This window comes from Salvelinus sp. IW2-2015, unplaced genomic scaffold (assembly GCF_002910315.2).
Source record: "Salvelinus sp. IW2-2015 unplaced genomic scaffold, ASM291031v2 Un_scaffold16570, whole genome shotgun sequence".
NCBI lineage: Eukaryota > Metazoa > Chordata > Actinopteri > Salmoniformes > Salmonidae > Salvelinus > Salvelinus sp. IW2-2015.
The window spans coordinates 1-21,857 of record NW_019957650.1 but is presented as its reverse complement, the minus strand read 5'-3'; the positions used below and the strand labels follow the sequence as shown (position 1 = coordinate 21,857).

General features: G+C 41.0%; 1 protein-coding gene across 1 annotated transcript; it reads left to right on the top strand.

Moving 5' to 3' along the window:
• The first annotated feature begins 5,690 nt into the window (after nucleotides 1–5,690).
• Nucleotides 5,691–9,342, top strand: LOC112080895 (peptide YY-like). The gene is made up of 4 exons (XM_024146827.2): nucleotides 5,691–5,823; nucleotides 6,686–6,873; nucleotides 8,769–8,849; nucleotides 9,136–9,342. Exons 2-4 carry the CDS (start codon nucleotides 6,686–6,688, stop codon nucleotides 9,158–9,160), a joined length of 294 nt encoding a protein of 97 aa, XP_024002595.1. The 5' UTR covers nucleotides 5,691–5,823; the 3' UTR covers nucleotides 9,161–9,342.
• Nucleotides 9,343–21,857: the final 12,515 nt, after the last annotated feature.

Genomic DNA, 21,857 nt, shown 5'->3' with positions numbered 1-21,857 from the left:
TGGTCTGTGGTCACCACGGAGTGTGCGTCGTCCCACACTCCGTGGGGCGACGCACAATTGGCATAGCGTCGTCCGGGTTAGGGAGGGTTTGGCCGGGAGGGATATCCTTGTCTCAGTATGTAAAAAAAATGTAATAAAATGTATGCACTCTACTGTAAGTCGCTCTGGATAAGAGCGTCTGCTAAATGACTAAAATGTAATGTAAAATGGTCACCACCTGCAGAACCACTCCTTTATTGGGGGTGTCTTGCTAATTGCCTATCATTTCCACCTGTTGTCTATTCCATTTGCACAACAGCATGTGAAATGTATTGTCAATCAGTGTTGCTTCCTAAGTGGACAGTTTGATCTCTATAGGCCTTGATGTTCATCAGTCCACGGTAAGACAATTGTCTATAAAAGGAGAAAGTTCAGCACTGTTGCTACTCTCCCTAGGAGTGGCCGTCCTGCAAAGATGACTGCAAGAGCACAGCGCAGAATGCTCAGTGAGGTTAACTTCTTATGGCTGAAGGGGCAGTATTGAGTAGCTTGGATGAAAGGTGSCCATTGTAAACGGCCAGCTCCTCAGTCTCAGTTGATAATATATGCATATTATTATTAGTATTGGATAGAAAACACTCTAAMGTTTCTAAAACTGTTTGAATTAAGTCTGTGAGATTAACAGAACTYATATGGCAGGCAAAAACCTGAGAAGTTCCACTTCCTGTTTGGATTTTTTCTGGGGGTGCCATATTTTCAACCAAGCTCTTATTCAAAATACAGAGAGATATGGATGGGTTTTCACTTCCTACGGCTTCCACTAGATGTCAACAGTCAATAGAACTTAGTCTGATGACTCTAATGTGAAGGGGGGGGGGTCGAAGGAGACAGAATTTAGTATGAGGTGAGGTGATGAGCCATGAGGTGACCATGCATTCAACACGCGCGTTCATGTGAGAGGCAGCTCTGTTCCATCTCTCAATTGAAGTCGATTTAATTCTCCGGTTGGAACGTTATTCAAGATGTATGTTAACAACATTCTAAAGATTGATTCAGTACATYGTTTGCYATGKTTCTAYWGACTGTAACGGAAYGTTTGGACATTTCGTCACGTTATAGTGGTCGCGCTTTGAGACTTTGGTTAGGGTATTTGGTAAACAATTCRAAAGTAGCTAATTTGACATAAATAACGGACATRAACGAACAAATCAAGCATTTATTGTGGACCTGGGATTCCTAGGACTGCATTCTGATGAATTCATCAAAGGTAAGGAAACATTTATCATGTATTTTCTGGTTTCTGTTGACTCCAACAGGTGGCTAATTTGGCTAATCACTCTGAGCTCCGTCTCAGATTATTGCCATGGTTATATTTCCGTAATTTTTTTTTTACATCTGAACACAGCGGTTGCATTAGAGAGGTTATCTATAATTCTATGTGTATTACTTTATTTCTCAATGATGTCGCCTTGGCTGCTGGTGATCTCTGATCCCACCTCTACCGCAGACGACACTATTCTGTAATACTCTGGCCCTTCTTTTGACACTGTGTAAACAACCCTCCAGCGCGAGCTTCCAATGCCATAACTCTCCTTCCGGGCCTCACTGCTCTTAAATACAAAGTAAAACCAAATGCATGCTCTTCCAACCGATCGCTGCCTGCTCCTGCCCGCCTGTCCAACATCACTACTTTGGACGGCTCTGACTTAGAATATGTGGAACCTACAAATACCAGGTGTCTGGTTAGACTGTAAATCTCCTTCCCAGACTCACATCAAAACATCTCCAACTCAAAGTCAAATCTAGAATTGGCTTCCTATTCCGCAACACAGCATCCTTTACTCATCGCTGCAAACATCCCCTTGAAACCACTGCCATCCTACCAATCCTCGACTTCGTGATGTCATTTACAAAATAGCCTCCAAAACCCTACTCAATAAATTGGATGCAGTCTATCACAGTGCCATCCGTTTTGTCACCAAAGCCCAATATACTCCCACCACTGCGACCTGTACACTCTCGTTGGCTGGCCCTCGCTTCATACTCGTCGCCAAACCCACTGGTTCCAGGTCATCTACAAGACCCTGCTAGGTAAAGTCCCCCCTTATCTCAGCTCGCTGGTCACCATAGCAGCACCTACCTGTAGCACGCGCTCCAGCAGGTATATCTCTCTAGTCACCCCAAAACCAATTCTTCCTTTGGACTCGCCTCTCTCCAGTTTCTGCTGCCCAATGACTGGAACGAACTACAAAATCTTCTGAAACTGGAAAAACCTATCTCCCCTACACTGTTTAAGCACCAGCTGTCAGAGCACGCTATAGATTACTGCCCCTGTACATAACCCATCTACAATTTAGCAACACAACCTCTTTACCTACTGTATTTATTTATATATATTTTTGCTCCTTTGCACCCCATTATTTCTGTCTCTACTTTGCACTTTCTTCCACTGCAAACCAACCATTCCATTGTTTTTTTTTGTTTTTATTTTACTTGCTGTGTTGTACTCACTTCGCCGCCATGGCCTTTTATATTTTTATTATATTTATAACTATATTTGTTTGCCTTCACTCCTTATCCACCCTCACTTGTTCACATTGTATATAGACTTTTTTTTTTTTTTTCTGTATTATTGACTATATGTTTGTTTACTCCATGTGTAACTATGTGTTTGTGTATGTGTCGAACTGCTTTGCTTTATCTTGGCCAGGTCGCAATTGTATGAGAACGTGTTCTCAATTTGCCTACCTGGTTAATAAAGGTTAAATAAAAAAATAAAAAAAATAAAAAAAATTACTTGTATTATCATTTATATTTATGTTGATATTTCTGTTGAAACGATGTGGCTATGCAAAGTCTTTTGATGTTTGCACAGTGAATCTAACCGCCTCAATGTAAACGCCCGATTTTTTTATATAAATATGAACTTAATCAAACAAAACATGCATGTATTGTGTAACATGAAGTCCTATGAGTGTCATCTGATGAAAATAATCGAAGGTTAGTGATTAATTTAATCTCTATCTGGTTTTTGTGAAGCTATCTTTAGCTGGAAAAATGGCTGTGGTTATTGTGGTTTTGTGGTGACCTACATAATCGTTTGTAGTGCTTCGCTGAAAAGCCTATTTGAATACGGACACTTTGGGTGGGATTAACAACAAGATTACTTTAAAAATGATATAAGACACATGAATGTCTGAGGAATTTTAATTAGGAGATTTTGTCTGTTTTGAATTTGGCGCCCTGCACCTTCGACTGGCTGTTGTCAATACTGATCCCGTTAGGCGGTGCTGCAGCCATAAGAGAAGAAATCCTAGAGTTTCAGCTAAAGACTTACAGAAATCTCTGGAACATGCTAACATCTCTGTTGACGAGTCTATGATATGTAAACATAAACAAGAATGGTGTTCATGGGAGCAACCACGGAAGAGCCACTGCTGTCCAACAAAAACATTGCTGCACATCTGAAGTTCGCAAAAGAGAATCTGGATGTTCACAGCGCTACTGGCAAAATATTCTGTGGACAGATGAAACTAAAGTTGAGTTGTTTGGAAGGAACACACAACACTATGTGTGGAGAAAAAAGGCACAGCACACCCAACCATCAAATCTCATCCCAACTGTAAAGTATGGTGAAGGAAGCATCATGGTTTGGAGCTGCTTTGCTGCCTCAGGCCTGGACAGCTTACTATCTCGACAGAAAATGAATTCCCAAGTTTATTCAAGACATTTTGCAGGAGAATGTAGGCTATCCTGTCCGCATTGAACGCATCAACCGGAGCTTTGGGTGATGCAACAGGACAATGACCCAAAACACAGAAGTAAATCAACAACAGAATGGCTTCAACAGAAGAAAATACGCCTTCTGGAGTGGTCCAGTCAGAGTCCTGACCTCAACCCGATTGAGACGCTGTGGCATGACCTCAAGAGAGCGGTTCACACCAGACATCCCAAGAATGTTGCTGAACTGAACAAGTTTTGTAAAGAGGAATGGTCCAGAATTCCTCCTGACCGTTTTGCAAGTCTGATCCGCAACTACAGAACATGTTTGGTTGAGGTTATTGCTGCCAAAGGAGGGTCAAACAGTTATTAAATCCAAGGGTTCATATACTTTTCCCACCCTGCACTGTGAATGTTTAAACGGTGTGTTCAATAAAGACATGAAAATAATTGTTTGTGTGTTATTTTAAGAAGACCGTGTTTGTCTATTGTTGTGACTTAGATGAAGACCAGATCAAATGTTATGACCAATTTATGCAGAAGTCCAGGTAATTCCAAAGGGTTCACATACTTTTTCTTGCCACTGTATTTGCAAACTGCGCAAATATAATTTTCTGGACACCAAATGTAGTCAGCCTAAATCTTTTGGTTTCATTTTAAGACACTACAGGATCAGACTTGTCCAGAGCAGATTATGGATAAATATTTTTTTCCTTTTTCCATCTGTAAAATACTAAACGATATATATTGAAAATGCATTTTTTCCACATTTTTTTTCATGGCATTTTTTTTTCACATAAAATGTTGTCTGGAATAGAAAATGTCCAACATATCAACAAGTCTCTCTGGGCCAGTCTGAGGAATATATCTAAGGATAACCATATACAATTTGGTGAAGGCAGATGCTTCTTTATGCAGCTTCTGAAGCAGATGCAGCTTCTTTTTTTCTCAGCTTCTGAAACTGAGAAAAATGTGTTGGCCTGTGGGAAGAGTCTGACTTTCAAGAAATGGCATTTCATTTCAAGTACACCACTGAATTAAGACTACAAAAGGCCAAAAGCCTATTTAGACACAATCATCACTTCTTCAAAGTTACTAAACGTAGTCCAGTTTGTAACATTCTCTGTGAAATGGGCTTAGCAATGATGTGTCATTCAACGTAGTTAGCCTAGAAATTATTGACACATGCCCATTTTATGTGGTTAAAATTCATACAAATGTGAATGGCAGTATGATCAACTTTAGAAAATATACATTTTCATCAAGTTTTTTTTACATTTTCAATTTCACTTTTTTGAAAATACTAATATTAATGGACCAAAATACCAACAAATCTCAAAATTGACAGGTAGATGCAACATTTTTATTTCAGCCTGTGGTGCTTGGCTTTAAGGGCATTACTGTACCAATAGGAACTTTACCGCCACCTGGTGGTTATTGGATTAGGCTACTCCACCACACACTCTAATGGGTACATTTCACTTTCTGACCTATAGGGAGTTTTATCCCTTGTAAATAATAATAATAGGCAATATTAATTTAGCTTACTGATCAGTGTAATCCTTATGTGTCGAGGCCCGGCCCTATATGTTGCTGCTGTTTTAACCAAGATATCCATTGGAAATTGTGAAAAAATTAGTAAAGGCCTAATGATTATCGATATATAGCCTGTTTTGAGCTTATCACCATTTAACTATGTTTGACATCGTCCATCCAAACTGTTTGACACCATTCCATTGGTTTGTCAATGTCAATAGGACAGGTGTGATCCAAATTGCCCCAATGTCCTTATAGCATACGTCAGAGATTCCAATTGCGTTTCCCAACATAGTTCGACTAGGGTGATGCATTAGTAACAAATTATGTTAATCATCAGGTGACGTCGGTATTATGCCGCCATCCCCCTTCTAACCATCACATCACAGCCACCCGTCCCACCTCGTTGACGAGGCGACGATGGGTATATAAACCCCCTTGTGTTGGAGTGAAACAAAAGACCAGCGATTTGCTGCAAAGACACCAGTTGGAAAAGGAACAAGGTAGAAGCCAAGCAAAGAATCCACGCTGCTGGACGCAGACACCACTTGTCTTAACTACCTGTAGCTCACGTCAAGTCTTCTCAAAGTAAGTACAACTTTTAGTCTTGTGCATTTTAAATGTTTGCTAGTTTTGCTTGTATTACCTTTATGCTTAAATGTCTTTGCATATTTGGACATAGAAAAAATGAGTAGTTATTTGTGCAGTTCGTCATTGAAAAAAATGTGAATGGTCCGATCACCTACAGCAAAGACCTGCATGTTGCAACCTGCAGTTAGAATCGTTTCCCCAACTGGAGTTGGTTTGAAAATGCTAGAAAATACTAGAAAAGGCTTTTCAGGACCATGGACAGCTACGGGGCGAAAGTTGCGCAAATGAAATTTGGATAAAGTCATGATTTCTGCAGGCACAACATGCATTCCTATAACAGTTGCAAATATTTGACAACAACATAATAAATCATGTTCACGTTGAATAGCCTACTATTTTACCAATGACTGGTGAATTATAGCGAAAACATGTTTCAAAGGGGAAATATAATATAATTGGTAAGCTTTTACCAATTCTTTCTGCTGTTTTAATGAACGCTTGTTCCCTTTCAAACTCAGTCCTGTTACGTTGTCGGTAATTATTTAGATGTGAGTTCGAATTAGTAATCAAACATGGAGTATTAGCTTGTACTGTAACTTCCTCTCAATACGGATTCAGTAGCCTACAGAAAATGCATATTTCATTCAAGAATAATGCAGGATCGAAATGATACTAACAGGTGGGCATCATTGCGCGCGATGTTAGCCTTCTAAAACATGTTTTTAATAGGATGCCTGCTCATCTATGAAATTGGTGTAATATTGATTGGTAGGCTATTTTGGCTATATTGTTGAGCTCGGTTGAGGCTTTGTTAAATGTTAAAATCGCGTGCTCCCTAACCCCATTCTCCTGACCACAGATGGCCGTTATGCTGAAACCCTGGACCGTCTTGGTCGCCTTGGTGTTGTGCGTGCTGGTGTGTCTCGGGACTTTCGTGGACGCTTACCCGCCTAAACCGGAGAACCCTGGAGAAGACGCGCCTCCCGAAGAGCTGGCCAAATACTACACCGCGCTCAGACACTACATCAATCTCATCACGAGACAGAGGTAAGCAGACCGTGCGCGCGCCATACGGCAGCTTTTGCTTTTTAAATTATATTTCTTCCTGGTCCTAACATCAAGGGAAATGTTTTCTATTAAGTCATAAACCACATACCTCGTTTTTTTAAATGGAAAATGGAGCTGCATTTCATTTTTATTCCAGTCTAGGTTAAGTCGTCTACTGTGACAGTGGCCCCTGAGTTTTCTGCTCTTATATTTACCTCAAGCTCTTAATATTCCATACACCATGATATATATTTTCAACATTTTATTACAAAAAAAGCTTTTGGCCCTCCATATAAATAATGCCATAGCAATAAAACCGGTGAAGACAGACCCATGTGAAGTCTCAAAATCGAATTATGGATCTCTGTGTGCCGGCAGGTTCCCTATAACATATTCTATATTGATATGGTGATGTCTGTTGAATAGGTGGTCTCTGTCTTATGCTGATATGGCACTGAATCAGGCACAACTGATATTATTCATGATATTCAAATAGGACATTGATCTTTAAGAAAATATATCCAACCCTCTTACATTCAATTTCGAGGGGAAAATGTTTACTCTTTTGTAATCCATTATCATACAGCATCCACATTTACGTTTTCATAATATCACAATGGCCTGGATGATGACCAATAATATACTGGAATAGTGTAGATCAGAACTACATCGTCCAAGAGGATGACACTTAGTGGAGTTTGTTCTTCTTATCTGTCATAATAACACATTGGACTACATTTGACATTTTAGTCATTTAGCAGACACTCTTTCCAGAGTGATTTCCAGGTGCAATTCTGGGTTAAGTGCCTTGCTCAAGAGCACATAGGCAGATATTTTACCTAGTCAGCTCGGGGATTCAAACCAGTGTTTGAATCAGTTACTGGCCCAACGCTCTTAACCGTTAGGCTACCAAATATGAATGATCAATCGGAAATGCTCATTTGAACATTACATAAGCTTTGGCTGCTGCAAGAGCACTGATTTTCCTGGAACCAAAAATATAGAACAGTAATATTGTCTTCTGCATCCTCACAAAGTGGTTTCTAAGTGGAGAGATGATATGGTCTGACAATGATGGTTCCCTTTTACATCTTGTTACAGCCGGCTGGCTATGGAGCAGGTGTGATTGCCTCGGTCGCTTTCTTAGAAGGCTGGCTGATCATGCTTACCTCCGCTTCACTGGCCTCGCTTTGGAGTGCCTAGTGGGGTTGAATTGGAGTGTGAAATTGCACGGCCATTATGAATGCCAGGTTAGGTGGCATGATGGGGAACGTCAACATCTTCCACTCAAAATGTTTTCCCCACAGAGGAAGCAATTCCAGCCATATCCCGCAGAGATATTCAACTTCCAATTTACATTTCAAAGAGAAATTGATCGTTTGTACAGACATTATCTGCACAGGGAGTGCTCATACAAAAACAGACAAACACAGGAAAGGAAAACTATTCGATTTTTGCCTGAATAATCCAAGGCATGGTTTCTCAGTCTATTACCTACCTCACGACAGAGAACTACATTATCATGTCATTTAAAACCCTCATTATCTTTGGTGGTTGAGCGAGAAAGGCCTCGAACAGCCTCTTTTCTGAGGAAAGGAGCCCTGACTCACCATAGGTTCTAATTGGCCTTGTCTGGCGACCCCAGTGTCTGTAGGAGTTTGTGGGCTGACATGCTCAAGTTTCAAACATACACATAATTACATCTCCCCTCTCCCATTACACACACCTCAGACAGTTACCTTGGCACCTTTAGACACATTCAGACAGCGAAATGTTCTACCTGTCCTTGAGAAGTGGGATCCTCCTGCAGTATGCTTAGAGTGGAGTGGAAGTTTGACAGTCTTTGCTCTCTCTCTCTCTCTCTCTCTCGTTCTTTCTTCCTTTCTTTATTCTAGGTATGGAAAGAGGTCCACCCAGGAGGGAGTGATGTCAGAGTTGCTGTTCGGCAACAACGCAGAGAGAGACCAGCGATCAAGGTCAGTCCATCAAAGATATAAAAAATGGACAATGCAATTTCAACGGAAGGTGCAAATACTGATATCTCTTTGTTTCTGTGGATATTTCAATAGGGTAGTGTCAAAGAATGGCCACTTTATCAGCTACAGCCACCTACTGTACAGAAAAAGACTGACATGCACAACATTTAGTAGGTCTGTCTTTGGATAGCCCAGGAGTAAACCAAAGGTTAATTTCCACAGGACAAATTGTTCTCTCCTGTCTCTCTCTCTCCCTCGCTCCCTCTTTCCTCTGTTCCATCTCCAGATATGACGACTCCTACACGTGGTGATTCCTCTTCCTCATTGGGCATTCTCTCCAGGTGTCCACCAATACCTGGAGAGGCCGACCAGTGCCTCCCACAACCGCCACCCCCTCTGACCCCTGACCACAACCAATGACCATCACAGGACCTTAAGACAACGTAAAATCAACCTTATATACCTAACCCTCCTTTCCCCTCTTTCTCTCTCTCTCAGACTTCTCTCTCTCTCTCACTCGAAGTCTCAGCCTCACCTCTTCACACGAAGACAATTGTACATAATGAATAGTTCAATTAAGATATAAAATAAAAAAGATATAATGATTTGATGAAATCATACGTGTAACCTACACTGCTGTATGTCTTAACAGAGAATGATCTTTTATGGTTGGTACTGTATAAATGCTTTGTGTGTGATTAAAGCTTGATGGATGACTATGACAAGAGAGATGATTGTGTCTCATTCGTTCGTACAGTCAAAATGATTGTGGCGTTTTAAAAGGATCTCTCGGAGTAAAATAATGTCTTGACGAGCAGAAGACATTCATTCTAGTCGAAAATGGATAACACCCTCTGTGAGGACTTTCCCCAACCATGTCGCCGTAAGGCTATGGGGTGACTTCTACTAGCCAGCCTGAAAATCAGACGTCTGGTGCAAGTACTGGACATCAGGCTATGTGAATGCTGCCTTACCCTGATGTCTCGTCTTGATAAATAATGCAGATGATTCTTTTTCACTGTAATACTTCTCTTCGTCCAGTAGATGTCACTCCTGTAAGGCAGGTACCTGACATGAACATGAGTGCGGAGTGAATACAATGTGAACGCTGATTGAAAGAGTAAACACCGATTTTCTGAAATACATATATTATAATGGAGTACATATAGTTTAAACATATTATATACTTGTATGCATAATATAAGTACAATCATCTACTTAGCATAATTGCACGAGTTGACGAGCATATGGAATTGGAGCATTTTTGATAGATTGACATCTTGACGATTCAGTTCCATTAAAGCCACAATCTGTAAGTTTTCCATTTGCTCATTTGCCCTTTCAACGAATGGAATAGCCATGATTTCTGAGGAATGTGACTCATAGATGCCCTGCCTTACCTTATCATAACCAAAGCAATAAGGACAATTTTACGCCATTGTGTATGATACTTTAAACATGCTCTGCACAACTTAAGAGTGTGGCTTTAACCCAAACAAATGTGTAGTTGTTCCTAAATGTGAATAGGAATATTCCATATTACACACAGATCATGTGATGAAAATCATGTAAATCCATGAAATGTAATGGTAGTCAATTATTTGTATCAAGAATATTTGTGTGTTCTCGACTTGTAGGTTTAACTGTATTTCTTTGTTATTGTAAAAACATGAAATGGGTCTGCAATAATTATTTGTTTATTAGCTTAGAAAGGCTGTTAAAAATACATGGACAGGATATCTATTCTACACAACGGCCATATGTAGCTGGTGGGGCCCACATTGAGGAGAGAAGTGCGTTGCCGGTTTAAATCTCCATCGCGACGACTTTACAGTGGTTTGACAATCCGTAGAGGTTCAGAGATCTCAAATTAAACGGAGACAACGACGCGACCACGAGACGGAACAGGTTAGTGCAGTCCGGTTATGTAGAAATTGCGTTTTTATCTTTTTAAATGATACGATATATTTTCAGTGGAATGCATGACAGATCGTCTATTTGATGTGAGGTGTTTTTCGTTGTGCTTTGTTTGCGTGTGGGGGCATCATGCTGTCAAGTAGTAGATGATTCCGAATATGTAGATACAGAGTCAGGCAAATACTCAAATAGTGCGACCAAGACATAGCCTAACCGAACCCAATTTCTATTAATACCTACATAATTGTGTTTCGCATTGCTTTTATGTTAAATTATGTATGCGTTTCTCTGTGTCTCGGTTGCAGACCCTCAGCGTTAGGTGTGCTGTCTGGCTACCACATGTGGGCGTGAGCTATCGGCTACGCACCAAAGATAACGGTTCTCTTCAGTCATTTAATTCGATCTAAATACACACTAATATGAAGACTGTTTTGTAATACAGTATTTTCGTTAGTGGAAAAATATAATTCGTGAATAGTGTGGTATAGTGGTGCATGCCGCAAGCAAAACAATACAATGCGCCCCCTACACTCACTCAAACACTTAGGCACGCACACCACCTGCACGCGCAGACTTTTGGCAAGGTACAGTAGGATCACAATATCACACATGTCACGTAGGCTATAAGACGCACCTAACCATTCTTTCTCTCCGTCTGGGGTGTGGAGGAGCTTGCTCATGTGTAAGAACCAGACCTTTGGAACGTTGCCTGTTCTAGTTTGTATATTGTAGGTTGAAGCACAAAAGTGAAAGTGGACTGTCCTTCTTATAAAGCTATTACACTATTATAGACCTCAAAATAATTCAAAAGGCACTCTCGCACAGCTGAGCAATCTTTTTTTGCAGGTGCATGGTAACAGTTGAACAAGATGAAGGGAAAAGGAAACCGCACACTGCTCTTGACAGCATCACTGATCTTTAATAAGCTTTACGTATCGGCATCGCGGCCTTCGTCAGAGCTTTTGTGAGTAAAAAAAAAAAAAAAATCGCTCATCACTATTATAGACCTGCCATGACATAAATCCAATTTCACTTTTACGATTAAAGTAAAACCACGTGATAAGTGTGTGGTGGCAGTGAAAAAAATCATATTTCTTTTTGAAAATATGTCGGGGATTAATTGATTGTAAAGACTTATTAGTAATTTGAGTAATGGAATTGAAGAGCTCAATCTCTTGAAATGAAACATCCCTTTTTCTATTTATTTCTTTATCTCTCTCTCAACTGAGTCTTTGGAACAAACCACAGAATGCAATGTGACTGGCTAACACACTGTGTTGATGGGAGCCATGCACACACCATAGTCTTTAGAGAGAGGGAGACAGATATTGTGACACAAGCAGATGGGGCATGCAGCCTATTTCTTAGGGGGTGGATGAGAGTGGGGCAGGGAGGGATGGGGGGGGGGGGCGCAGATGGAGTTCACATCAGCGTGTGATCTCGTTAGTGCCTGGACATGGTGTCGTTAGCACAAGAGGCCACAGCATGACGTGTGTATGGAGTAGGGGAGAGAGGAAGGAGAGAGAGATGGAGAGAGAGATAATGAGATGGATTTTATTTGTTTACCTTTATTTAACTAGGCAAGTCAGTTAAGAACAAATTATTATTTTCAATGACAGCCTAGGAACAGTGGGTTAACTGCCTTGTTCAGGGGCAGAAAAACAGATTTTTACCTTGTCAGCTCGGGGATTTGATCTTGCAACCTTCCGGTTACTAGTCCAACGCTCTAACCACTAGACTATCTGCCGAATGGAGAGAGGGCGAGAGAGAGGGTGATGGGAGAGAGGTAGTGGAGAGGGATGGGAGAGAGATGGGAGGGAGAAAAGGATGGAGAGAGGAATGGGAGGGTGGGAGGAGGTGGTGGGATGAGAGAGAAGGATGGAGAGAGATCCCACGTGGACTGCCCATAATGAGTGAGGAGAAAGGGATAGAGAAAGGCAAAGGGAGGAAGGGATGGAGAAGAATGGAAAGAGGATATTAACTACCCAAGTGGACTGGCTGCCTTATGGTTCGTAAAACCCCAATATGAGTTAACATGAGGAGGGAGGGAGGGAGGTAATGAAGGAAACCTCCCTAGGGATCTGTGTGTTATTGCTGAGCTTGCATATTATCTACCATAGGAGCACTGTGGCGGGTGATGTGGTAGCAAGGTTACAATTTAGTAGTAGGGCTACTGAGCTGGTTTGGTAGGGGAATAATGTAGAGTAAGCAGGATCTCTTTATGCCAATAGGTACAATAGTAGAAAAAGCAAGTGGATGTTTTGGGTGCTCTCTAAAGTTTTTTTCCCGGTTATTTTCCATCTAATTGATGTTAGCACGGGNTTTTCCATCTAATTGATGTTAGCACGGGGGGGGGGGGGATCAGTTCAATGCAGATGAACAGTGGAGAGAGAAACGGCTCCGTTACACCATGCTGACTGGCAGAGAATCGACCTCAGAGTGCAGGCTCTGCTGCGCTCATTGATTCTGTGGGTATTTTCTGCCCCAGATATCCTCTAGACACCACAACTTCCTAACTACTGTCTGTCTCAAGACAAGAGGACGAGTGGAACTAGCGATAGCATTAGCCTGTAATGATCTAATTATGGCTCCCTCGTTCATTTTTTATTTATTTTAGGTCGTAGATCAGCTTTAATATTGCCGATAGATTGTGGCTTCCACCAATGTAAGTGTCTGCATCATTTCCAATCCCCCATATTTTGGGGGTAAATATATATACTGTATATAAATGATACATACATATACGGTATATACATTTTTATATATTTTAATGTATTATTTTCCCCTAACTGGTGTAAACTAATGGACAATTAGGCTTCTACTTCCAGCTTATACATACTATATACATTTTACAGATACGGTATATTTTACAATAGTTATCTTTTGTTTGTTTTGAGTCCCATCCTTCAGTTCCCTCAACCCATTTATCTCTGAACAACATCCAGTTTTGAGTTTCTATTTACCATATATTTTTCAACTGTGCCGTCAAAAGTTCTGAACCTTTCTCTTCTCATGGATTCTACATATTGTAAATTAAAGATAAACATTTCTGCTAAGAGTGTTATTTACTTTTTACACTTCACCTTTGTTTAACTAGGCAAGTCAGTTAAGAACACATTCTTATTTATAATGACGGCCTAGGAACAGTGGGATAACTGCCTTGTTCAGGGGCAGAAAAGCAGATTTTTACTTGAGGTTTCGATCTAGCAACCTTTCGGTTACTGGCCCAACACGCTAACCACGAGGCTACCTGCCACCAGAAAGTGCTGTACTATTTTCAGAGTTAGCGCAAGGTAATTGTTGTAATTCTTCAGTCATTCAGCCATTCCTGAACCTGCGACCAAAAACTAGCTACATATGGACAATACCAAAACAAATTAGCTAATGATTCTGTCTCTTCTCAGCAATATATATATATATTTTATATAACATTCTATTAGTTGCAAGAATTTTGAATAATAATTTATATTGAAAAAAGTTTTGAATTGTCACGTTCTGACCTTAGTTTCTTTTTTATGTCTCTATTTTGGTTTGGTCAGAGCGTGAGTTGGGGTGGGCATTCTATGTCTGGTGTTCTATGTTGTCTATTTCTTTGTGTTTGGCCGTGTGTGGTTCTCAATCAGAGGCAGCTGTCTATCGTTGTCTCTGATTGAGAACCATATTTAGGTAGCCTGTTTTCCCACTTTGAGTTGTGGGTGATTGTTTTCTGCTTTGTGTGTTCACCTTACAGAACTGTTCGTTTGTCGTTTTTGTTAAGTGTTCAGTTGTTTAATTAAAATAATGAACACTTACCACGCTGCACCTTGGTCCTCCTCTCCTTCTCCCGACGATGTTCGTTACATGAATCCAGCGTTGTTTTGTGTATCAGTTCATAAACCATGTGCCATGGAACTGGTAAATCGAAAATCTCTTCCCAAGTATTTTGCAATCTATATGGCACCTTCGTTAGCTTTAGCCATTTGGGAGGATATGTTACATTAGAAAATAAAAAAAAGATATTGTTAGTGGCCTGCACCCATGTTGAAATAAGCTACATCTCTTCTAGTTATTGTTTGTCTAATTAATGTAACGCTTACTGCTTTGCTAAGGGCTCAAATACACGATTCAATTATAAAAGCTACACTTTTTATATTGTTTCGCACTGTTTGGCAGAATCATAATTCAGCATACAAGTCATCAATATTAGATGCCATTGTATCTGCCAAGTTATGGTACAAAATCATGCACAGGGCATTCTGCCATGGATATTGCTGACTGCACATAATAATCTAATGCAAATGCAGAATAAATATCCGCACACGCAGACTTGCTCCTAAAAAGGGACATTTTATAAAAATCATTTGAGCATGGCCACCACATCTACCAGTGGCTTTATGGATTGATTAACCATATTGCCCCTAGATGTCTCTAGATGTACTCCCTCTCTATCTCCCCCTTCTCCTTCTTACACAATGCCTAGCCTCGCAGCTGTGTGAATGTGCGTTAAAGGGGAGGGGTACAAAGCGGTACATCCCATTGGTTGCCTACCTCCCGTCAGGGCATAATCACCTTTTCCTTTTTTTGGAATGATGGAATGGTGTGTCTCTGTCTGTCTGTGTGTGTGTGTGTGTGTGTGTGGTGTGTGTGTGTGGTGGTGTGTGTGTGTGTAGCTTAGATGAATCACCCTTGCTGCAGTGCTCCTCTACCCACGTTCCCCCTGCTCCCCCCTCTCATCCAGAACCCTCTAGCATGCGCTGAAAATATGCATCCCGATCCCTTTCCCTAAGCATCATTACTGGTCCCTATGGCGGCTGCAGACTGTACTAGCAGATTGTCAGCAACTGGCTGACGGGGAGAAATGAGGCAGTCTATCTCAATCATGTGCCTTGCAAAAGTATTCACCCCCTTGGCATTTTCCCTATTTTGTTGCATTACAACTGCAATTTAAATGGATTTTTAGTGTATTTCATGTAATGGACATACACAAAATAGTCCAAATTGGTGAAGTGCAATGAAAAAAATTACTTGTTTCACAAAATTCTAAAAAATGTGAACAGAAAAGTGGTGCGTGCGTATGTGTTCACCCCTTTGCTATGAAGCCCCTAAATAAGATCTGGTGCAACCAATTACTTTCAGAGTCACATAAATAAAGTCCACCTGTGTGCAATCTAAGTGTCACATGATCTGTCACATGATCTTGTATATATACACCTTTTCTGAAAGGCCCCAGAGTCTGCAACACAACTAGCAAGGGGCACCACCAAGCAAGCGGCACCATGAAGACCAAGGAGCTCTCCAAACAGGTCAGGGTCAAACAGGTCAACTTTGAACATCCCACGGGCACATTAAATCCATATTAAAAAATTAAAAGAATATGAGACACAACAAACCTGCCAAGAGAGGGCCACTCACCAAAACTCACCAGACCAGGCAAGGAGGGCATTAATCAGAGAGGCAACAAAGAGACCAAAGATAACCCTGAAGGAGCTGCAAAGCTCCACACCGGAGATTGGAGTATCTGTCCATAGTACTACTTTAAGCTGTACACTCCACAGAGCTGGGCTTTACGGAAGAGTGTCCAGAAAAAAAGCAATTTCTTAAAGGAAAAAATAAGCAAACACGTTTGGTGTTCGCCAAAAGGCATGTGGGAGACTACCCAAACATATGGAAGAAGGTACTCTGGTCAGATGCGACTAAAATTGAGCTTTTTGGCCATCAAGGAAAACGCTATGTCTGGCACAAACCCAACACCTCTCATCACCCCGAGAACACCATCCCCATGGATGGTGGTGGCAGCATCATGCTGTAGGAATGTTTTTCATTGGCAGGGACTAGATAACTGGTCAGAATTGAAGGAATGATGGATGGTGCTAAATGCAGAGAAATTCTTGTGGGAAACCTGTTTCAGTATTCCAGAGATTTGATACTGGGGCGGAGGTTCACCTTCCAAAAGGACAATGACCCTAAGCATACTGCTAAAGCAACACTCAAGTGATTTAAGGGGAAACATTTAAATGTCTTGGAATGGCCAATCCAATTGCGATTCTGTGGTATGACTTAAAGATTGCTGTACACCAGCAAGAACCCATCCAACTTGAAGGAGCTGGTGCAGTTTTACTTTGAAGAATGGGCAAAAATCCCTGTGGCTAGATGTGCCAAGCTTATAGAGACATACCCTAAGAGACTTGCAGCTGTAATTGCTGCAAAAGGTGGCTCTACAAAGTACTGACTTTGAGGTGGTGAATAGTTATGCACGCTCAAGTTTTCAGTTTTTTTGTCTTAATTCTTGTTTGTTTCACAATAAAAAATATTCTGCATCTTCAAAGTGGTAGGCATGTTGTGTACATCAAATGATACAAACCAACAATTTTTTTTGTTTTTTTTTATTCCAGGTTGTAAGGCAACAAAATAGGAAAAATGTCAAGGGGGTGAATACTTTCGCAAGCCACTGTACGTCCCTGGATACCTACAGAGAGCTTGTCTGACCACAGATCTATAGGTCGATAGCCCTAGGAGATGTGTTATACAGCAGCTCTGTCTATTAGTCAGAGTGTGTGCAGATAAATCCGACCAGATCGACCACACTCAGTCCTTGGTGTGAGAATAGCATCATGGGGGACCTGGGGTTTCTGGCATACTGTACGTTTTATTGGACTGGACCTCTGTGTGTATGTCTGTGTGTGTGTGTGTGGTGTGTGTGTGTGTGTGCATGTGTGTGTATGCTTGTGTGCATATGTGTGTGTGTCTGTTGTGGCTCTCCCTACAGAGGGGCTATTTTCAGCCCTAGCTTATTAGTGTAGACCAGCGGACAAAGGAGAAAGGAGAGCTGCTGGCTTACTATGGGATGGATGTAAGGTAGCCATCGGCAGCCAAGCGCACACATGGAAGTTGGAACACCGTTACATCTAATGAAATATTTCACAGGACAGATACTGTATGGCTGGATGCACTGATACATGACATATGTCTTCTTACCATTTTACAGATAAAGTCTATTTTCTTTTACGACTGTTTTGACAAGTCATACATTTCTTCCGGAATGAAATGTTATTCGAAGATGAGCAATGACAATTTCACTCCTTATCACGTTCATTGGTTGTGTCCATCTAATCGAATGTACTTGGTGCCACTGTCTATTTTAAATCAAACCAACTATTACTTTGAGAAAATATGCCTCAACAAAGTTTTGTGGGGGTAATAGGTAGGCCTAAAGCCACTCGTCGCCGGTGTTGTGTAACGGTTCTGCTGTTGGTCAGTGTGTTGGGGTTGACCACATGACTGCCCTCTGACATGATCTGTAACGCAAGGGGACTGGGACATGTGGATTTGCTGGCTGGGATGTGTTAATAGGCTACTGAGGGGGTTAACAGGCTACCTGAGTTCAAGGGTCACAAATTAAAAATGTTTCAGCAGCAACGGTTCTCTATTTTGACTTTAGACCAGCAGTACGAGAGAAGAACCATTTGTGGTCACGAGAGTTTGTGGCCGTCATACCGATTCATTTGTTCGTTACTAAGTCTTTTGTTTGCGGCTACACACATATTGTGCTTTCCATTGTGTTCAAAGTAGCCTGAATCCTAACTACAGTGATTTTGTCACGATTAACTTGAAAGTTAAGCTAATGTAAATCCTTACTTTGTTTGTCCTTGACTGTAATTGTAGAGGGGTCCTTCGTGTTTCCTGGTTGGAGATTGTGAGAGACAAACGGGGGTGCGTTCCAGAGCTTTTAACCTGTCTGGCTCCGGGGTTCCGCTAGCGGAACTCCTCCCACATTCCACTGAAAAGGCAGAGCGCGAAATTCAAAAAATATTTTTTTGAAATATTTAACTTTCACACATTAACAAGTCCAATACAGCAAATGAAAGATACACATCTTGTGAATCCAGCTAACATGTCCGATTTTTAAAATGTTTTACAGCGAAAACACCACGTATATTTATGTTAGCCCCCCACCAAATACAAAAAAGGACAGACATTTTTCACAGCACAGGTAGCATGCACAAAACCAACATAACTAACCAAGATCCAACCAAACTAACCAAGAAACAMCTTCATCAGATGACAGTCCTATAACATGWTACACAATAAATCTATGTTTTGTTCGAAAAAGTTGCATATTTGAGGTATAAATCAGTTTTACATTGCAGCTACCATCACAGCTACCGTCAAAAATAGCACCGAAGCAGCCAGAGTAATTATAGAGACCAACGTGAAATACCTAAATACTCGTCATAAAACATTTCTGAAAAATCGATGGTGTACAGCAAATGAAAGACAAACATCTTGTGAATCCAGCCAATATTTCCGATTTTTTAAAGTGTTTTACAGCGAAAACACAATATAGCATTATATTAGCTTACTACAATAGCCTACCACACTACCGCATTCATTCATCAAGGCACGTTAGCGATAGCAATAGGCACRTTAGCGATAGCGAATAAACCAGCAAAAGATTTTAATTTTCACTAACCTTCATAAACCTTCATCAGATGACAGTCCTATAACATCAGGTTATACATACACTTATGTTTTGTTCGAAAATGTGCATATTTAGAGCTGAAATCAGTGGTTATACATTGTGCTAACGTAGCATCTTTTTCCCAGAATGTGCGGATATTTTTCTAAAACTCACCTATTCTGACCAAATAACTATTCATAAACATGACTAAAAAATACATGTTGTATAGGAAATGATAGATAAAATCGCCGTGTTAGAATTCTAAAAATAACTTCATTACGACATCCAGCTTATGTTATAGCGAGAGCGTGCCCAAAATCTGGGCGCTACCTAATAGTACACATGTTCGACAGATATATGAAATAGCATCATAAAATGGGTCCTACTTTTGATGAGCTTCCATCAGAATGTTGTACAAGGGGTCCTTTGTCGTGAACAATCGTTGTTTGGTTTTAGAACGTCCTCTTCTCCAGTCAATTAGCACGGAAAGCTAGCAAAGTAGCGCAAAGCTCTCCTTCCTGAACAAAGGCACACAACGCAACACGCCTAACGTCCCGAAAAATTTTCAATAATCTAATAAAACTATATTGAAAAAACATACTTTACGATGATATTGTCACATTTATCAAATAAAATCAAAGCCGGAGATATTAGTGGTCTATAACGACAGCTTTCCAGAAGGCAATCCCAGGCTCCTTCTCGCGCTTTCCAGAAAACAGGAAATGGGTGACACKTCATGCCAAGAGCTTTTATTCCACCTCAGACCAAGATAAACACTYCATTTCTTCTCTCACTGCCTATTGACATCTAGTGGAAGGTGWATGACGTGCATGTATACTAATACGTATCAAGCCMATTTATAGGCAGGCCCTAGAACAGAGCATCGTTTTCAGATTTTCCACTTCCTGATCAGGAAGTTTGCTGCAAAATGAGTTCTGTTTTACTCACAGATATAATTCAAATGGTTTTAGAAACTAGAGAGTGGTTTCTATCCAATAGTAATAATAATATGCATATTGTACGAGCAAGAATTGAGTACGAGGCCGTTTAAATTGGGCACGATTTTACCCCAAAGTGAAAACAGCGCCCTCTGTCCTCAACAGGTTAAACTGTGTTGTGGTTCATGCCAATGTTGATTTGGCATGTTTCAATGGCTTGAATGAAATAACAATATGACAATCACAATTATGAAAACAACAGCGACAAGAATAAGAGTAGTACCTATAAACGTATAGAAAAAGTATATATATAACAGATTACACAAATAAATATCTAATACAGAAGTGTAATAACTGCAGTAATGGTAGAAGCAGGTGTAATCTATGTGAGTCATTCATGAGTCACTCCTCATGTCTTACTGCCTGTCTTGCCGCCTCAGAAGAGTCTGTAAATGAGGGGAATCTGGCCGATATCTTTCTAGCAGACGTTATCAAAACACTTTGAAGCAGCAAAATGGCTTCTTACAGCAAGTGTGTTGGTAGAGTACATTTGTCTGCCGCCTCAGGCTCTTATTATTGTTTGCTTTAGTAGGATACTCTCTCTCTCTCTCTCTCTCTCTCTCTCTCTCTCTCTCTCTCTCTCTCTCTCTCTCTCTCTCTCTCTCTCTCTCTCTCTGTGCATGGTTTTCTCCTCTTCGTGGGGTGAGACAGTGTTTTGGTGGGGTGGTGCTGAAGTGGGGTGGGGCCGCTGCTCTCTCTTTTTGTTCTCTTATTGCCCCTACCTCTCCATTCTTACCATACATTGAGCCTGTTGTCATGGATACCATGCATTAGCTACACCAGAAGCCCACTCTGTCTGTGACGGCACAGGCCTTCTCTCTTGTTCATGTCTCCTTACATTATCCTGTGAGAATAGATACTCGCACACCGTCGAAGGGTTAGAAGAAATCCAAAACAAATGCTTAGATTAGAGGTCTTCACGTTCCGAACTGGGGCTTTCCCACCGAGCCTGATATGCATAAATAAAACATGTTTATATAGAGATCCATTCTGAACGGACCCAAGGACTACTAGAACCGTTTCGTATAGACCTGGTTGGATCCAGACCCGGTCCGATTTGATCCGAGGAAAGCTACTTAATTAATTAACCAGAGCTGATAAAGCGCGTGGGAGAGGAGGGAGAGAGAGGTGCTGCTCTAGCAGGCGGGAGAGAGGCCGTACTGTGTGAGCAAGTGAAACGGGAGCAGGGAGGGAGAGACAGCAACCAACCAAACCGACTCGCGCTATAGTAGTCTAGATTATTTATCATCAAATATGATTACGTTGTACCTGTCTTGACTGCATCAAACCGGGAGAAGTTAGTTAAGCTAGCTAACGTTAAGCTAGCTATCTCCTAACTTTTGCCCCACATGGAGGCTATGACTGTAGCCAATGCCACTTTGATGACTTATGATTGGCCAACAACAACAACAAGCTACCTGCTCGGTTCCTGGATCAGGCCTCGGGTATTCAGGTACAGGTAGATTCATGAAGACCTCTAGCTAATATGCAAAAATATGGATAAGACAAAAGATTTAAGTGCCTTTGAACGGGGTATGGTAGTAGGTGCCAGAACTGCAACACTGCTGGAGTTTTTACTCTCAACAGTTTACCGTGTGTATCAAGAATGGTCCACCACACGAAGGACATCCAGCCAACTTGACACAACTGTGGGAA

What these genes read in the sequence shown, in the direction of transcription:
- LOC112080895 (XM_024146827.2), top strand. Translation starts at nt 6,686, where the DNA reads ATGGCCGTTATGCTGAAACCCTGGACCGTCTTGGTCGCCTTGGTGTTG. An exon ending in AATCTCATCACGAGACAGAG is followed by an intron (nt 6,874 to 8,768) that starts GTAAGCAGACCG and finishes TCTTTATTCTAG; the next exon opens with GTATGGAAAGAGGTCCACCC. An exon ending in GAGAGAGACCAGCGATCAAG is followed by an intron (nt 8,850 to 9,135) that starts GTCAGTCCATCA and finishes TTCCATCTCCAG; the next exon opens with ATATGACGACTCCTACACGT.